Source organism: Urocitellus parryii, chromosome 1 (assembly GCF_045843805.1).
Source record: "Urocitellus parryii isolate mUroPar1 chromosome 1, mUroPar1.hap1, whole genome shotgun sequence".
Taxonomy (NCBI): Eukaryota; Metazoa; Chordata; class Mammalia; order Rodentia; family Sciuridae; genus Urocitellus; species Urocitellus parryii.
Genome location: NC_135531.1, coordinates 179,915,801 through 179,934,348, shown reverse-complemented (window position 1 = coordinate 179,934,348; position 18,548 = coordinate 179,915,801). Strand labels below are relative to the sequence as shown.

The 18,548-nt window shown below is 42.4% G+C and overlaps 2 protein-coding genes and 1 pseudogene across 11 annotated transcripts in view; 2 read left to right on the top strand and 1 right to left on the bottom strand.

Annotated features, from left to right (window-relative positions):
* Positions 1-18,548, bottom strand: part of LOC144256819 (uncharacterized) — a 133,715-nt gene that overhangs the window by 5,261 nt on the left and 109,906 nt on the right. Inside the window, exons 8-10 of one of the 10 annotated variants that reach the window (XR_013344262.1) lie at positions 18,087-18,177; positions 17,757-17,931; positions 7,207-7,295 (exon numbers count right to left, since the gene is read on the bottom strand). The exons of 1 other annotated variant lie outside the window; for it this stretch is intronic. Coding sequence is in view for 2 of the 9 variants with exons in the window: in XM_077802293.1 (XP_077658419.1) it covers positions 17,992-18,177 (186 nt within the window). In the remaining 7 variants the exon portion in view is untranslated. 8 more of the 10 variants (XR_013344258.1, XR_013344256.1, XR_013344255.1 and 5 more) reach the window with 8 other exon arrangements.
* LOC144256823 (ras-related protein Rab-6A) lies at positions 62-2,046 on the top strand. Its single transcript, XM_077802303.1, has one exon. The coding sequence runs from the start codon at positions 848-850 to the stop codon at positions 1,472-1,474; it is 627 nt and encodes a 208-aa protein (XP_077658429.1). The 5' UTR covers positions 62-847; the 3' UTR covers positions 1,475-2,046.
* On the top strand, positions 5,230-7,660 carry LOC144256532 (aftiphilin-like; annotated as a pseudogene).

The following is an 18,548-nucleotide window of genomic DNA, read 5'->3' as shown; positions in this document are numbered from 1 at the left end:
ATTTAAATATTTATTTAAATATTTAAATATATTTTTATTTAAATATTTAAATATTCTTTCATTCTTGTCCATGTCCTCCTCCCTAATCACAGGAGAAGCCAGATAAACAGTTTCCCATCCTAGAATGAGTTCTGTCCTTAGCTCACCCACCACAGGCATGAAGGAAGCCAGACCCCGGACTGGCACCGGTGGGTCTGAGGAACAGCACTCTTAAGGCTATGGATGAGTGGATGAGTGTTGACTCCTGACAGGGCACAGCTGCATGTAGCCTAGTTGTCCCCTTTTCAAAAGCCTAGTGTGTTCACAAATCCCTTCTGGGGGCACGCACGCCGGCGGCCGGCTGGGCGACTGGGCGACTGGCTCGCGCCCGGGCTCGCCCCTCGCCACGCCAGAGGCTCGCGCACTCAGCAGGTTGGGCTGCGGCGGCGGCAGCTGTGGGAGTCGGGGCGCTGCGTGTGAAAGGTCCCAGACGCGTCTGCGGTTCCGGCTCCGCCACCCTCAGCCTCTCCCACCTTAGTCTCGGTGCCGGGTGCTGAGGGAAGAGACGGCGCTAGCCTCGGGAGCCCCGCGCACACCCCTGGCTGCCTCCGACACCGCCCTCCTTCCCTTCGCTGCGGCTGGCCTCGCTCGGTGCTAGGCTACTCTGCGGGAAGGCGGCGTCGGCGGCGACGGCTGCAGTGCTGTGGAGAGTCCTGCTGCCCTCCAGCCTTGCTCCTTCGCTTGGCCCTGCAGGGGCCGAGAGAGCTCGGCGCCCGCCCTTCCGCTCGCCTTCTTCGTCAGCCGGTTGGAGCAGCGTCGGTCCGGGAGGTCTCTGGGCTGAGGCGGCGGCAGCTCCTCCGGCTCCATCATGTCCGCGGGCGGAGACTTCGGGAATCCGCTGAGGAAATTCAAGCTGGTGTTCCTAGGAGAGCAGAGCGTTGGAAAAACATCCTTGATCACCAGATTCATGTATGACAGTTTTGACAACACTTATCAGGCAACAATTGGCATTGACTTTTTATCAAAAACCATGTACTTGGAGGATCGAACAATCAGGCTGCAGCTGTGGGATACTGCGGGTCAGGAACGTTTCCGTAGCCTCATTCCCAGTTACATCCGTGATTCTGCTGCAGCTGTAGTAGTTTACGATATCACAAACGTTAACTCATTCCAGCAAACTACAAAATGGATTGATGATGTAAGAACAGAAAGAGGAAGTGATGTTATCATCATGCTAGTAGGAAATAAAACAGATCTTGCTGACAAGAGGCAAGTTTCAATTGAGGAAGGCGAGAGGAAAGCCAAAGAACTGAATGTTATGTTCATTGAAACCAGTGCAAAAGCAGGATACAATGTAAAGCAGCTCTTCCGACGTGTAGCAGCGGCTTTACCTGGAATGGAAAGCACACAGGACAGAAGCAGAGAAGACATGATTGACATTAAACTGGAAAAGCCTCAGGAGCAACCAGTTAGTGAAGGAGGCTGTTCCTGCTGATCCCTCATGGCATCTTCAACCCTTCTCCAGAAGCTCACTGCTTTGGCTCCCGTACTCTTTCATTGACTGCAGTGTGAATATTGGCTTGAACCTTTTCCCTTCAGTAATAACGTATTGCAATTCATCATTGCTGCCTGTCTCGTGGAGATGATCTATTAGCTTCACAAGCACAAAAAAGTCAGTGTCTTCATTATTTATATTTTACAAAAAGCCAAAAGATTCTAGCATATTCCAGTGATAACCTTAAAGATCAGATACATTTTCTTAACATTTTTCTTTTTTTAATGTTATGATAATGTACTTTAAAATGATGGAAATCTCAACAATATGAGCATGGCTTGGTTAAGGAGCAGTATGTTCTCAGCAGCATTTACTTACCTACTTGATCTTTCCCTGCTTTCCTCACCACTCTCTTATCTGCATTCCCTATTCTCACCCTCCCACAAAGCAAACAGGAGGTGGCAATGCAGCAAACCCATTGGAATTATCTTTCAATTTTATAGATAGCCACTTGCTCTAGGCCAAGATGTCCAAAATTATTCTTGAGCACTGATATAAATTACTTAGACCTTCTTTGAGGTCAAAACTTAGCCATCATGGTGGGCAATGCTTAAATGAGGAAAGGGTTCTGGTGTATCCTCAAAATGAGTCCTAATGAACATACTGAGTACTTACAAGTAGATGAGCATAAAATTTATTTCTGACCAAGACAAATGACCCTTTCACATGTACTTTATTAGACTCTGGGAGAAAAAAAATAACCAAATGCTTCAGAACAGGTTTTTAATGTTTAATTATTTATGATAAAATTAGTTCCAATTAACTCTTTCTCCCAAGGTTTTTAAAATTGTTGAGATAGCTATTGTTTGTTTTAAAACAAAAAACTCCACCCTCACCCTTTTGAGCAATAGATTTTGCTTGTATTTTCTTTCTTTTAAAAAATGCTATGCAGGCAAGGCATTGTGAAATCAAATTCCTTTAAGAAACAGTGGAAGAATTTAAATTTGATGACTTGATCAAAACTATAACAAATAGAAATAATGATATCTAAAGCTTACCCACAAAAGAACCCTCACAGAATAGCAAATACCCTACTCTGAACATTTGAAGTCAAAATTAAAATGGAAATAATTTTCTTGTAAGCCCCTAGAGGCAGATAAGAACATTGAAAAGGGAAAGGAGAGAATGGAAACAAAAGTCAATATTATGCAGATTTATGCCTTATTTTTTAGCATTTTTTTTAAATGTTGGGTCTTTCAAGCTGGTTTTGCTTTTTATTAGATCTGTATAGTTTGGTTAATTAACTAGTGATTTAGTTTTATATTTAAGCTACAATTAATCTTTTTCTTTGGTGATATTTATTTCTTTGCCTTTTTTTTTAACTTTGAATTTTTAGATGTTTTGGTGAATCTTTTTAGAGCTTCATCACCATGGCAATATGCATTTCCCTTAAAACACTGCAAACAAATATACTAGGAGTGCACCCTTTTAATCTTTACTAGTTATTGTGAGATTGCTGTGTAAGTTAATAAACACATATGTAAATACATTGTTTGCAGGGAGAAAATTTCTGAGTTAAAGCTCAGGAAAAGCCTGCTGAATTTATGTTGTAAGCATTACTTAACACAGTATAAAAATGAAAAGACAACAAAAATAACTTCATACTTCCTCGTCTTCTCATTGCTACAAAACCCTTAACTCAGAAAACCTTGCTCCCCCCTCTATTCCTCTTCCTCCTTCACTTTTCACTTATTGTCACCTTGTAATATTCAGAGAGCACTTGGATTATGGATCTGAATAAAGAAATGTTTTCAGGTAATCATTAGCCCACATACCTGTAACTTATACTCAAAGATGAGATGAGAGTTGTAAAGTGCTTTTATAATACAATATTATTGTTAAAAGCAAAAAAAAAAAAAAATCCCTTCTGGGGACAGTAGCATTCAGTGCCTGAAGTGTACAGAGTCAGGCAACCCCAGTCCTCTCAACCCACCAGGAGCAAGCCTAGTCCATAGTGCACCATAGAAGAGGTTCAGTTTGTTACCAATGCATCAAACTGAGCTGGTTAAGTCACCAACATGAGGATGTCATGCCACCAAGGGTGAACTATGAGGACAGAAATGTGAAGTTATTAGGAAATCTGACATTCCAGTAGAGAGAGGGATGGCTTCTCATCCACCACTGCAGCTAGGAAAGCTTGGTCTCCAGGATCAAGTGTTAAATGCCTTGAATGGTCATGTCTACCATACATCCAGCACTGGAGGTCAACACCGAGCCAAACCAATGTTTCCTGCTCTACCTTAACAAACAAGCCTAGGGCTGAGGCGTGTCAGAGGTAGATTCAGGAGACAGCTGATCTTGTGGGGAAGACCTTGACAGCAAAGCAAAGCAAGATGGCTGGGAATCAAGCACTCAAAGCCCATAGACATCACAGCTCTTTTATTACACCATTAGCTGCTGAAGGTGAAAATACATATTTCTTTTTTCTTTCTGATTTCACACCCTCTAGCTCTGTCTCCAGCTGAGCAGATACAACTCAGTGACTCCCAGGAATGCCCTTCCCTTGGGTCCTGTCTCATTGTTGGAATCTACCTGGAGTTTCTTCATGGTCACTAGATTATCTTCTATTGACAGAGGAGCCTTTAGAGACACAGTGAGAAACTCTTTAGCTGCAGGGAGGACACACTCTCCACACCTCGCCCTGCTCCTCCCCTGGCTTCTCAGAACTCACCTGGGCTCTGTGTGGCCAGAGATTCAGCAGTCAAGGCTCAAGGAGGATGGGTCACACTTGCTACATGCCTCGGATCACTGCAGCCCTCAGAGCCAGTCCTATGAGCTGGAGCTGCAGCTGTAATGGACACACTGTGTTAAGGACTCCAAGGAAGGGACCCAGGCCAGGCTCAGGCCTCTGCCCACCAAGCTGGCTGTGCTTGGTAGATGGCACTAAAAGGAACCTAGAGTATACCTGGTGTGATTAGGGACTGCTTGCTCAACTGTGTTTACTAAATTGATTCAAATATGAAGAGACATATTGGGCTATTGTCACCGAGAGGAGAATGTAATCCAAGAAAGAAAAACTTCAGGAACATGTAACCTTCCTTCCCCTGGTTTTTCCTTATGGGGAAATTATTAATGACCTAGTGCAAGTCATATAATAGGTAGGTATTTAATGAGAACCTTGATAATTTCCTAGCACACCCAAGACCCTGAAGACACTAAAAATGTAAGGCCAACATCAAGGTCTTAGAGTAATTCTCAGCAGGGGGCACATTTCTACACAGAAGAAAAGAGCTGTGCTCAGCCACCCCAGTGCTACACAGGATCAGAGCAGCAGCAGGAGAAGGATGGGTCACATTGCTCTGTTCAGGAGTCCCCTCATCACCCCTGACCCTGGATCAGGCTCCTGGATTAGTTGAGGAGCATCCTTTTCACACCCGAACTGTACCAGATGTTGACAGATTGTGTCATCAGACATGACCCTCAGTGCAAGTTGGACTGCTCGGGGCTGAGCTCTGGATGAAGAGGAATAATGAGGACATAGTATCTGCCTATGCAGTGACCACCATGGCGAGAGTTCCTCTATCCAGCAGAGGGAGGACTCAGAGTCTGGATCCAAGATTCAAGATGTTTCAGAGAAACCCTCAAACTGATGACCTCTGGGTCACAGAGCAGTACCAGAACCAGCTCCACCTTGGGGTCTGCCCTGCCTTGCTGAGCTCACCCAGCACTGGGTCCCTGCCTTCCCCACCTGCATGATGATGAATGATGATGATGATGATGAATTTGGGGAATTTGGTGGATTTTCAGAAGTCAGCCCTTCTGGCATATGGTTTGTCGATTTTGATACACCAGATTATACTCGTCCTAAGGAAGAGTTTGTATCTTCAAACCATTTTATGCCAATTCATGATTTCTCAGAAAATTAGATAGCCTTACAATCTTTAAGTCCATTAAACATGGTAATGATAAGGACATCACTGATGAACTTTGTACTCCCATGAAAGGTCAGTCTGATGTTTTACTTTGTACCATTAGCAAAGAAATTATTTCATCTAAAACTTTAGATGTTTCTACTGATGACATGGAAAGTCCAGGAGATTTAAACAAAGTAATAGACAGAATGTAAAAGAATGTAAAAGACAGAATGTTGGAACACCTGAAAGTTTCACTCCAGGAGACTTTAGAACTGATATGAACATTGTTCAACAAAACTAGCAGTTAGAGAGCTGCAATGGGGAAAAGCCTCCTTGTCTGGAGATTCTATCAAATGGGTTTGCAGGGTTGGAAACTGTGAATCCTCGGGGAACAAATGACCTGGACAATGTGGCTGATTCAAAGGGACAAAAGCCTCTGAGCACTCATAGTACTGAGTATAATTTAGACTTTGCACCTAGTCCTGCTGAGGAATTTGCAGATTTTGCCACATTTTCCCAAAGGCTACAACTAGAAGAAATAAGATGTGCAGCTTTAAATGAGAGAGATGCACTAACCATTCAGGAAAACTACAAAATCAACAGAGTCAATGAACTGAATTCTGTAAAAGAAGTGTCTTTGGTTAAAAGTTTTGATGAAAAAGGAGACACTGATGGAGAAGATCAGTTTGTGTTTCAGAAATAAGCACAGCACCTAACACAAGTTTGGGTGTTGAAAAACACGGCCTTGGGGCTGGGGATGTGGCTCAAGCGGTAGCGCGCTCGCCTGGCATGCGTGCGGCCCGGGTTCGATCCTCAGCACCACATACCAACAAAGATGTTGTGTCCGCCGAGAACTAAAACATAATAAATATTAAAAAAATTCTCTCTCTCTCTCACTCTCTCCTCTAAAAAAAAAAAAAAAAAGAAAAAAGAAAAACACGGCCTTTCAATGCTGCAACAGGATGAATTTTTAAATTCAAATAATCAAAGGCTTGGAATTTGGTAGATTCGACTGATAATTCATTAGGAAAGAACAATGTAAAACTGAGGAAAAACTTCATTTAGTTACTTCAAAATGTGCTGACCAATGCATGGATTCTATTCAAACTTTTGATGCTGATGAAGAACTTGGTTCTTCCAAAGAAGAAAGTAGAAAGTTTACTAATTCCCAAATCCCAAACATTGGTCACAGCTTTACCAAACCACCTGGAACAAATTTTCAAAGCATGTTTTCCTTCCATATTTGTCCCTGATGCTAAAGAGGGTGTTTCTTCCCTGAAGCACTTGCTGGAAACAAGCACCTTGCCAATAGAAACAAGAGAGGCCTTAGCTGAAAGCAGAGAACTGCTGGATGTGTGGACCAATCTACAGGATATCCATGATGCACATGGCTTGAGATATCAGTGGGGCGGCTCCCATAGCAACAAGAAGCTTTTGTGCTCCTTAGGAATAGACAAACGAAACATTCTCTTCACGGGCAATAAGAAGCAGCCTGTTATAGTGCCCATGTATGCAGCAGGATTGGGCATGTTAGAGCCCCACCAAGAACTACTGAAACCACTCTCTGCCGCAGAAAAAAATTGCTTCCATTGGTCAGACAACCACCCTGACACCAGAGATGAACACATGTACATCTGATCAATTCCAGGAGTCTCTACCACCCTTCCAGTTTGACTGGAGTAGCAGTGGCCTTACTTACCCTTTAGATGCTAGTGGAGGTTCCACTCTTCTGAACCTTGATTTCTTTGGGCCCATGGATGCCAGTAGCTCGAGCAGCAGAAACACAATCCCAGGTGTGGATCTAGAGTTGTATGAATTAACTTCTAAGCTGGAAATCTCCACCTCAAACCTCAAAGTGACTGATGGATTTGCAAGACTCATGTCCACAGTAGAGAAGACATGCACATCTACCAGGAAACCAAAACGAGAAGAGTACTTGAGTGAAGAAGCTATCAAGGTGATTGCCAGCCCTCCTGACTTGACATTCATGCATGCCAAGGTGTTGATGTTCCCAGCCACGTTAACACCTTCCACCAGCTCCCAGGATCAAGCAGACTGATAACTGACGTGAACTGGACATTTTCAAATGCTTTCTCTCCTCCTCCCTTCCCTACCATCAAAAGCATACCTGCTTTAATTAAAGAAAATTCAAGTTCAGCTGATTTGTTGGTAAGCCACACTAGAAAGGTATACATAGTAATGTATATTTATTTACATACTGAAGTCCTAAATTTATATTAGAAAACATGTGAATAATCAGGGGTGAACATTTTTGAAGATTTATTCTTTTTGTGTTGCTAGGGTATATACATTTATATCTTTGTGAAATACTGGTGATGTCCTTTTTACCAAACTTTTGAAATAAAAATAAAATAACCTCAGTGGCAGAGCAGAAGGTCTGCACTAAGAGAATGAAGTGGACTCCCATTACATTTTCTGTCAATTGCTACTTTCCATTTCTGGGGAAAACTGCATGACAACATCTCCAAGTTGCTTCCTGCTGGAAATGGACAATGACAGAGTTCCTGGAATGGAAGGTTTACCTGTTGTCCTTTATCGTCTTCTGGACTCTTCCTAAAAGGCACAGATAGATGATTGTCACCTTGTTGGTGACCTGGGAGAAGCACACTCATGTATAGCATTTAAACTTTGCCCCAATACTGGCACACTTTTATTCTAGATTCTTTGGCTATAGCCACAGTTTCCTTCTTCCTGGGGGCACCAGGAAGGGTCTCCCACATACTGTGTTTTTTCCTGGGCTCAGGTTAAGCCTGTTCTCCACCCACTTTGGAGGAGAGCCACTGGGAGCACTGCAGATGGGTTTCTTGTATCCGTGAAACTGTGCCTCAATCTCTCTTCTTCCTATTTGCATCCAAGGTTTGGAGCAAAGGTTGTTGCTGAGTCTGTCAGGTCACTCTTATAATCGTGATGCTATCAACTCAGTGAGTCCCTACTCTCATTGTACCCGGGGTTCCCCTCAGTTTTTTCCTACAGGAGGAACATTGACTTTTGACAGAGGGTGACCTGCCATCCTTTGCTTGAGGCTTCCTGGAAGATCCTTTGGCAAGGGCTGCAACAAAACGTGTGGGCTCTTGTCTCTGATCCTCCCAGGGATTTCATACCTTAGAGAGAAACTCAACCAGTTGTGTGGGGTTTCTGTCAACAGCCCCTCCATCTGCTGAGGCTCTCTTCTTATGTCCAGGACACTGTGTCTGATGAATATCACATTGACCATGTTGAGAGATTAAGGGATCATTGCCTGCAGAAACCAGTGAGACCAAGAGGCAGATAACCTGTAGGCATGGGGTCTCCAGGAGGCCCTGGTGCCTCCTGAGTTCTGGCAGCAGGCAGGGCTCCACTGGAAGTGCCCACAGGCAGGATAAGAGCTTGTTAAGTTCGGAGCTGTGAGGTGGGGGAACAGTAAGTGCAGGAGGAGCATGCTCAGGGTCCCTCCCTACTCCCTAGCTGCACTGTGCTCTGGTTACAGCCCAGGCCTGGTATGTGTCTCGGATGAGAAGGGCATGCAGGTGCTCCTCAACATCTCCCTGGAGCCTGGATTTCCCTTCTTGCAGTGCCTCTGCAGACCAGGCCTTTGGCTTTCATCCTGCATACTTGGGGCCCTGTGGCTACCCAGCAGGATTCACAGTCACTATTTTGTCCCAAGTTTCAAAATCGAATGGAAGAAGCTCCAGGCTTTTAAAATTTTTCTTTCTCTTTACTTACTGGTTTCCAAGCCATGACTGGGTTTTTTTTGCCCCTTTTGCACTCCTGCCAGTCCTCTTGTTCATATTTATCAGTGGAATGCTGGCTCCCCTCCAGCAACCTTGGCCAAATGGGGGATCCTGTCAGATCTTCAAAGGGGAGACCACTCCCCTCCCTAGGTCACAATCTAGCCGTTCCAACACCCACTGACATGTCCTTTTTGGCCAGCAGCCCTCTTCCTCCATTAAGCAAAAAAGGCTGGAAGGTGGGGCAGTCGCCAGTTGCTCTGGGTCTCAGTCTCCCGTTCACCCATTTCTCTGCAGCCCAGGCAGCTTCCTGGGATTTGTTCTCCAGCCAATGGCTGGTATCCCTGACCTGTAGGAAGGTCTGTGTGGCTGGGATCAAGCTGAAACCCAGTGGTGGGCCAGCCAGCACCATTGTTGAGAAGATGGAAATGTCTCAAGTTTCCTTCCACTGTCCTTGCACACCAGACTTTCTTACACAATCCACTTAGATCTTATCTGTTCAGACTCCTTTTCATGCAATTGCATAAATACCTGCACCTACTCAATCTCTTCCACCCATTTAAGCTCTGACAGACTAACACTAACTGCAAGAACATAAAATTTCAAAATATCATTCAGTGACCAGACTGTTTTAGAGTAATGTATTATATTTGTATTAGCTATAGGCTTATAGCTCTATATCATCCAATTAGCCAAGATCTTTCCTGAGAGACTAGGGATCAGTGCATCATTGCCTGTGTCTTAAGGAACCAGTAACAGAGATAAAAATAACCAGAAAAAAAGTACATGAAGACAGCAAAGCAGGGTGAATTCTCAAAACAAGGCTGATACAATGGAAACCTTCATAATAGGTCAGATTTATGGATGGGGAAGAATCCTCTAGATCCTCTACTCCCACTTTATCATAACTTCTACATACTGGAGCCACAGATACTCCAGAAAGAACTACCAGCAGATCCCATGGAGGGAGGGGAACCAGATGTTCCAACAATGCAGAGTGGGGGAGGGTGTTACCAGATGACCAAGATGACACAAGTTTACTGTATTCAGTTTCAATTTATTCAAAGTAGACCAAATGATGGAGTGAACCATACCTACTGGAATAATCCCTCAGTTTCTCCCCATGGGAACAGCTCCTCCAGTCAGACCCAGTGAAACTTCCCTCCCATTTCTCCAGCAGATGTCTCTCAGCAAGCTCACCCGCCGCATGCATTCTCCTCATAGAAGGAGAGGGTCACCCAGAGTGCCATACATGCCCAGGAAAGTCAGAACAGGGACACACTCAGGTCTCACCTAGTTCAGCAAATATGACCCCAGAAGCTTGGTCCTTGTCCCAGATGCCAAACCAGTAACAAGGATAAGATAATTGAGAAAAAGGAAAAGAAGTGCTATTGTTTTGCTAGCAAAGTTGATGTCACAGAGGACTCCTCCCCAAACGCTGAGATTCTGCAAGGGGGGGGGGGGGCAGTGCACTATTTAGAGGAGATATAAAAACTGAGTTCCTGCCAGGTGATAGACTTCATTTGTAGTCTGTTGGTCAGACCTGCTGGTGCCAGCCCCAGAGTTTGTGTCTCTTCACTGTGGTCGTCCTTGAGCTGAAGAAGAGATACCTTGGACATGGAAGAGAAGAAAGTTAGCATCGCCTCCCACATGGTGATGGAGAGGGACAAGAAGAAGGAAAGAGGCATGCCAGTTTTAAAGTGAGTCACCAGGGGTAGAGCAGCAAGTGCACAGTCAAAGTGGAAGTGAGCCCTGGGGTCTGTCTCTGTTGCATCCTCTCCAGCCCAGCACTGGCCCGACATTAGCCTGCCTACTTGAGGAAGGAAGTTGGAAAGATAGTGACGAAATCATAACTTAGATTGTGATTCTTGCAAAAATGATGGGACTGATGGTGATGTCGAATCTCCATGTGGTCAAGGTAGTGCTATTATGGAGGCATGATCTATCCTTTATATCTTCTTACTCTTCTTCGGTAGTCTGCCCGGGTGAGAATAATGTCAACAGGTACTCGCAACGCAGAAAGCATGGCTCCTCCAGCACCTCCCCACTGGTAGAAGGGAGGTGAGCTCTTTATTACTTCTACATCCGCAATCCTCCCCCCATTTCTCATGGCTCAATCACTGGTTCCTAGCAGGCACTGGGCCTCAGTGGATGCAGAGCAGAAAAGCAGGGTTCACGACTTCCAGTCAGAAACACTGCTGGCTTTTCAGACAAATGGAGTGGGAAGGGAAAGTAATTGGACTTCAAAAGTTTGTGAATTGTAGGGGGAAAATCGAGTCACTCAATTCAGGTTTGCTAAGTCCAAATCTGCAAATTCTATCAAATCTCAGGAATGTTACAAGACAAAACATGGTGTGGAGTCTGTCCTGCAGAGATGGAGGAAGCCGTGGGTTGGAATCAGGTGTGAGGAAGCAGTTGCCCCTCAAGGAGGCGAGTTCTCATACACACATCCTTGTCTGTCTGTTGGTCTGTCTGTCTGTCTCTCTCTCTCTCTCTCATTTCTGCTGTTTAATTGACAAGTGATGCAAGGATTTGTCAGTCAAAAGGAAGGTGATTTATAATTGAAAATCCATGTGCCAGTAGCCCTGGAATGGAATATCCTGAAGTCTGAGCCTTCTGGTCCCTGAATGTGGTCACCTGGTCCCTGAATGTGGTCACTGGTCACCCTGAGCACTCACTGAGAGGAAGCTGCCAATGTGCAGACAATGGTGGAGGATTGTCACACATTTGCACTTCTTGGGGCAGGTGGTGGAAATGGAGAGGAAAGGGAATGGCGGGCGAGGGACGCAAGGGCCCATTCCCCTAGAGGAGGAGCAATCACTGAGAGGGGGAGCCACATTCCTTACAGGGTTAGGGACCCAGGGGCCCATCCCTCTAGAGAAGGGGCGACCCCCGAGAAGATGACCCATCCCTCAGGAAGGCAGGGTGCAGGCTCTCATCCCCACGAGGTGGGTCTCCCCGGGAGGGGAGCCACATGCTAGAGAAGGGCTGTCCAAATCCCACAAAGCAGAACACCCCAAGGGATGCACCACATCTCTAGAGAAAGAGGGGTACTCGAATCTCCTAGAGTTGGGGCACCCCTGGCAATAGGAAACCCATCCCTAGAGAAAAGGCTTCTAAAAATAGGGGGATACTGACGGTAGAAGAGTGGCAACCATCCAGTAAAAGAGAGATAACCCCAGAGAGCGGGAGACCTATCCCTCGGGGGGTCAGGGGTGCCAGGACCCATCCCCCTATAGGAGGGGCAACCCCCTGAGAGTTTCTGATTTGGGCCAGCCTGACATTACCTCATCTTGTTCATCAGCTCTGGCCTTCCAGTAGCCTTGGGGCATGAGATGTAAAATGGCACTTATTAAATAGATGTATCTTATCTACTTTGTTGTTGTTAGACCTAGGACATTGGATGCAATCACTGGAAAATCATGAAATTTTGGACATGTATTTTTGCCTCTGTTTCTCATGTTGTCTGTGTTAGTAGGTGGTGGATTTGCATGCTTTTAATGGACTTCTCTTACACTTCTTGTGAGGGTATTTGTAGTGTGCAGGTTTCCCTTTAGAACGTGTCCTGGGCACAATTTATATCTGAGTACCATGTGTGAAAATTAGCATGTTATTCATGCAATTTTTATTCTCCAGAATCTCTGTTAGAGGAGATAATAAACTCCAACCATGATCAGAGTTTAAAGCAAAACATTTATCAACTGTATATAAAATAGGTATTTCAAATGATCTCTATAACAGCACAAAATTAAGAAAAGGAGAAGGAAATAACAATATTTTTCTGGCCACAAAAGATGCCTTGTTTATAATACAATTATTAGGACACCTTTAAAAAAAAGAAGAGTGAAAGTGGTGGGACTAAAGATAGGCAGAAAAGGAGATAAGGAGGAAATGCAATAAAATGGTAAAAGAAAGGATTTTAAATGCGAGTAAAAAAGATCTCTCAATAGTGACCAGGGAGGGGGTGGGGGCGGCAGGGGTGAGGAAGAGAGAATGGAGTAAAACTCTCAAAAAATTAGACAGAATGTGAAAAATTAACTATCATGGAAAACCCATACAAATAATGGCCAAAAATATATCAAGAACAACAATAGCAAAAGCTGAGACTTCCTAATGTTAAGATAGTAGAAAGAAGATATTTCTATTTAGGATTTCTAATTTTAGACACACATAACTTTGGGGGGTTTCTGGGAAACAAATATTATCCAGCTATTTATTTATTTGCTTTATACCCCCTAAAGACCTAACCTGTTATTTTGCATGAATAAGCAGAGCTCCTCTGCTCCTTTGTCCCCCACCACACACAGAGAATGCTGAGGGAACTTTGCAATTTGAAGAAAACCCTCACCCTCAGTACTTGCTCATGTACTCAGACATATGGGTCTATCTAATGTGGGAACTTCCTGACACATACTCTGGTTCATGGGGCCTGGGGACTAGTATGTAATGCAGACCACCTGATGGATTCCTGTAGTCAGTGGTCTAAAGGTGGGCAAGATTCCATGTCTCTGAGGGGTTTCCTGGCAACCTATTGGAGCATGGAAGTCATGGCCTCCTTACAGAACCTGTGATTTCTTTTGGGAACTGAAGGAAAATACCATTGCATCTGACAATGCCCAACACTCCTTGAATATTTTGTCACTTGAATTCTCAAAAAAGCACTTTACCCTCGCTATTATTTTTCTAAACTACCATTTAAAGAGTTAATGTTCTTTAGACCTCCACACTGCTGCTAACTGTCCAACAGGCATAACACATAAATTCCTGATGAGAGTTTTCAGCACATTTCTACTACTATTTACTATCCTGAGATAATATGATCATGGATAACCTTCACCACTTTGTGAAGATAGTTGACTATGCAACTGAGAAGTTTAGACATGCAGTGGTTTAGATCTCTCCCACAGATATACATTGTAGGAACCTTTCTCAATGGTGTTTGACCTCAGGATTTTATTTAATCCCGAGTAGAGTTCTAAAGCTCCAGTGTGGTGGGAATGTGGATAAGGACTCCAAATGCTTCTCAGACTGAGTGTCTTAACCATACCTGGCATGTCTGCTCAAGTTTGTTGTTCTGCAGGAGTACATTTTTCTGCCAAACATAACTTTGGCACATGATGTCACACAACTTCAAACAATATGTTTCAATGAAAGTGTCATAATTTTTTATTCTTTAGGCAGACCAGAGGACCAAATTCTAGCTGCCCAAAGCTCTCAGCATATCTATATCTCAGTTTCTCTTTTACATGTCCCTAATTCTTGTTATGGGTGCCTCCATAACCACTGTTTTTGCCAAAATATGAATATATATTTTTCTTGTATTCCAAGAAGAAAATATGTATAATGTAGTCAGCAAAAAGAGAATCATGCTTTCATACTCTAACTCTGCCAGGGAGATTTGGCAGTAATTCAAATTCAGCTTTATATCTATGCAAAAATCCAATCTCTCCTTTGCTGAAAAAGTTATATTTGAATTGAAAGGTATCTACATTAGTTTACTAATTTTGCTCTAAAATATTTTCCTTTATAAAATTAAGGAGATTTTTCTGTTACAACTTTATATTTTATATTCTAAAATTTCATATACTATAAAATCACTATACACAATGATTTCATATACCATTGGGTATTCATTCTGACATAATGGTGTATCATGAAGAACTAATTTGCTCAAACTCAGTGCCAAGTATCTCCACATGTTTTGTTTTCCATTCTCTATTGATGGGTATCAGAGTTAGTGCTATAACTTTATAATTTTGACTTGTAATGCTAAAACATCAAAGTTCATATGTAACATGTGCATACTGATTTTCTATACATTGGGATTCAGATCAAGGAGTGGGAAATCTGGGTCATGTGGCAGTCATATTCCTAGTATCCAAAGGAATCTCCATAAAGTTTTCCAGCGTGGAAGTCTTAATTTTAAGTATGATAGTGTAAGATTGTAGTTTCCTGCCACATCCTGCACTGCACTTATTATTTAACTACTTGATAAATGTCATTCTGACTGGGGAAATCTGAAATGTTAATGCAGTTTTGAATGGTATTTCCTTGAGTGCTAGATGTTGACCAAATGTGGTATGTCTGTGGGCAATTTGTAATTCCTGATTTGAGAACTATCTCTTGCTTTTTGTCATTTCCTAATTGGGTGGTGAGATTCTCTGCTGCTCACCAGAGGCAAGATTCCTCTCTTCTATCCAGTTAGTTTTCCCTGGCACAGCTGCAGCCTTTTCCTTCTACAAATGAATTTCGATTTTTAAGAGCCATGATTCTGTGTTTTATCTGTTGACTGGCTCTGGGTCATGGCATTCCAGTGTTTCCCCACAGCCTGTCTTTTTTATTATGCAGCCATATAACCATTTTCCTGGATCCAATCTTTGAAAATATTCAGACAGTAAACACAGCATGATACTTTGCTAGTGTCTTCCTTTCTTGGAATTTCTTTTAGTTATTCTTAAATGAAAAGTGTTGCATACTCTAACCAACTTGAGTGTGCCCATTTGTCTACATAAAATATAGACACATTTTCATTCTGAATTTCTCTCCTTTTAAAATAAATTTTTGACTATATATATTTTTCTAAATGGCATTCTTGTTTTCCAAGCTCTGGTGACTCAAACAAATCCAAGTGTGTTTTATTTCCACACAAAGTGACAGATTTGAAAATCTCTTAACACAACAATTTTAACACTAAATAATGGCACTTTATTGTTTAAAATGTTGAATCTGTATAATATTAAGTCCATTTCTCAAGAGAGTTTTAAATAAATTTTCTGTTGTGTTTGTAGTATTGCTGAGTATGTTTGCTAGTTAAGCACTGATTTAAATTGTTTTAGATATATGCATATCAGTGTTTGTTATCAGGGAAAACATTCTCTCTTAATTCTTCCTGGTATTACCCCAGCAGAATCCAGATGAAGAAAGCATCTCAGCTTCATCTGGAATCCATAAGATAGTGTCTCATTTGGAAAGTACTGTTGCACAAAGTAATGGTCTTATCTCCAATTGCAATGACTTCATATCTATAAACATGGTGGTGTCTAAAGAGTGATATGAAATCTATATGTAACTCATTACTGCCATTATTTTTAACAGAGTGATTCTGAGCAAGAAGAAATATGTTCCAATAATTATATTATAACCAGGACATATTTTTTTTTGCAGGTAAAACTTGTTATTTTCTACTCTATCTTTTCATTTTGTGCTTCTATAGAAATCATTTAAAAGATATATTTTATGTAAAGTGGACACATATTTTGGTTTATGCTATGATCATTATTGGAGTTTATTCTCTCCTGACAGGAGCCAATGTGAACTTGGTGTGAAGCAAATTGACTTAGAAGCCACTGACTTCTTACAAAGTTGTGTCAGATTCAGCATTGCACTGGAGATGGGTGGACCAGCTGGAGCCACACAGCTACACAGCCTTTCAGAGTTGGGTGTGGCCCGTCAAGATGCCAAATCAACTTCATTGCTGCAAGAACCCTAACACACCAAAAAGCAGTATTCCTCCTGCTAAAAACTTATCTCTGCCTTTGATCTACTCTCCCTTAAAGAAACAACTTGATCTTTTTTTCTAGTTGTTCAGTTCCAGCTTCTTCTGGGATTGGGGAACCTTTCAGGAGCTCTACTTTCCTTTTCAAACTTAATTTCTGTCTCTGTCTCTTATTTCTTTACTAATTATTTGAGACTTTCTTTTTCCCAGGTAGCTTACACCTTCTGAGCAGGAAAGTACCCTGGCAGGGTGATGGCGGCTCTGTGATATTCTCCCCTTACAGAGATACTTGTGAGTGAAACTAACATGTTAAACATGCTCATTTTTCAGATGTGATCCTCATCTATAAACCCTGTCCAGGAAACATCCCAAAGAGAAACTGGCACACTACAAGTACCCACGAGACACTATGGAACAGAAATCCATTCCAATGCATGGAAATCCACCATCTACTAAAACAGACAACATGAGAACAGAGGAAAAATTCACCTCCCAAATTTCATGATTTCTCAATAATTGCATCCAATGACTTAGGTCTAACAACAACTAGATAGTAAGAAAAATATGTTTAATAAATGAAATGATTTCTTGAAGGGAAAGGACATAAAATCCATAGAAATTGTATGTATATTAACAGAAAAGTACCCATCCTGAATAATTCTGATTCCATTAACAGGCAGTTTTGTGTCTCATTTGAGTCTTATATCTTCCTCAGTAAAGACACAGGAATCCATGGAGAATGACATCTTTAACCTTGGCATGGATGACAACTAATGTGAAATTAAATGTTGAGCCTTTGGGAAGGAAGCTGTTTTACATGAATGGCTTCAGTGGTCATTGCATGTATACATGTTCCTAGTTTCAGCTGGTTCTGCATAAGCCTCCAATTTGTCATTCACCATTTAAGAATGTCACACAGATGAAAATGCAAACATTATTAAAAATATTGTGCAATTGCTTGCATTAAGTTTATCTGGCATCTACCTTGATATTGATGACCAGTTAACTTCTCTGTACTTAAATATTTAATTACTATGTTTGGATTTTCAAAGACTCTTGTAGTAGGTTATTTAAATTGGCCTAGTTTAACATCTGGAAGCAAGAAAAAGAAATGATCAGGAATTTAAATTGACACATGTGCCTACCTTTCGCTGGCTATGTGCAGTTTCATCCATATCATGAATCCTCTTCTGTTCTGCGTCGGATAATCTGCCCACATGTGACTCTGCTGACAAATGCACAGATAAACTTAAACTATTCGCTGGCTATGTGCAGTTTCATCCATATCATGAATCCTCTTCTGTTCTGCGTCAATTCAACCTGTGGATGAAACCCAATGAGATACACCAGTTCTTACATTTGTTTGTCCCTACTAGTTATTTAATAGGCACATTCCTTGAAGAAGTACTGTATACCAGTGCTCCTATTTTTTGGCCATTCTCTTTCCAATACAGTTTGTATGCAGTGTTTCTTACCTTCTCTATGTTCATTTATTGTCTTTGTGCTTGGATCGAACTTACTGGATACGCCAGCAGCACACTCCTCTCGAAGTTGCTCAGAATCACTCTGGTAAAAATAATGACAATAATGAGTTTTATATAGATTTCTGCTCCTCTCTTTGAAAATCATTCTATTTATAGTAATGAAGTCACTGCAATTGCAGATTAGACCATTACATTTTCTGCATTGATATTTCCACATGAGACACTGTCGCAAGGAAGACGCAACTCGGGAATCTTCTCTCAGCAGTTTATTCAGGTCCTTGATACTTTTTCTTCTTCTTCTCGGATGCCCCTCCCAGCCTTAATAAAGCACCTCAAGCCCCAATGCGAAGCTCCCACGTGGACTTTTCTCATAGGGTGCCAAGTCACAGCGTGCCAACTCATTCTGATAAGGAGTTGTTTGTCACAGACTACAGGGGAAACCAGCGCCATCTT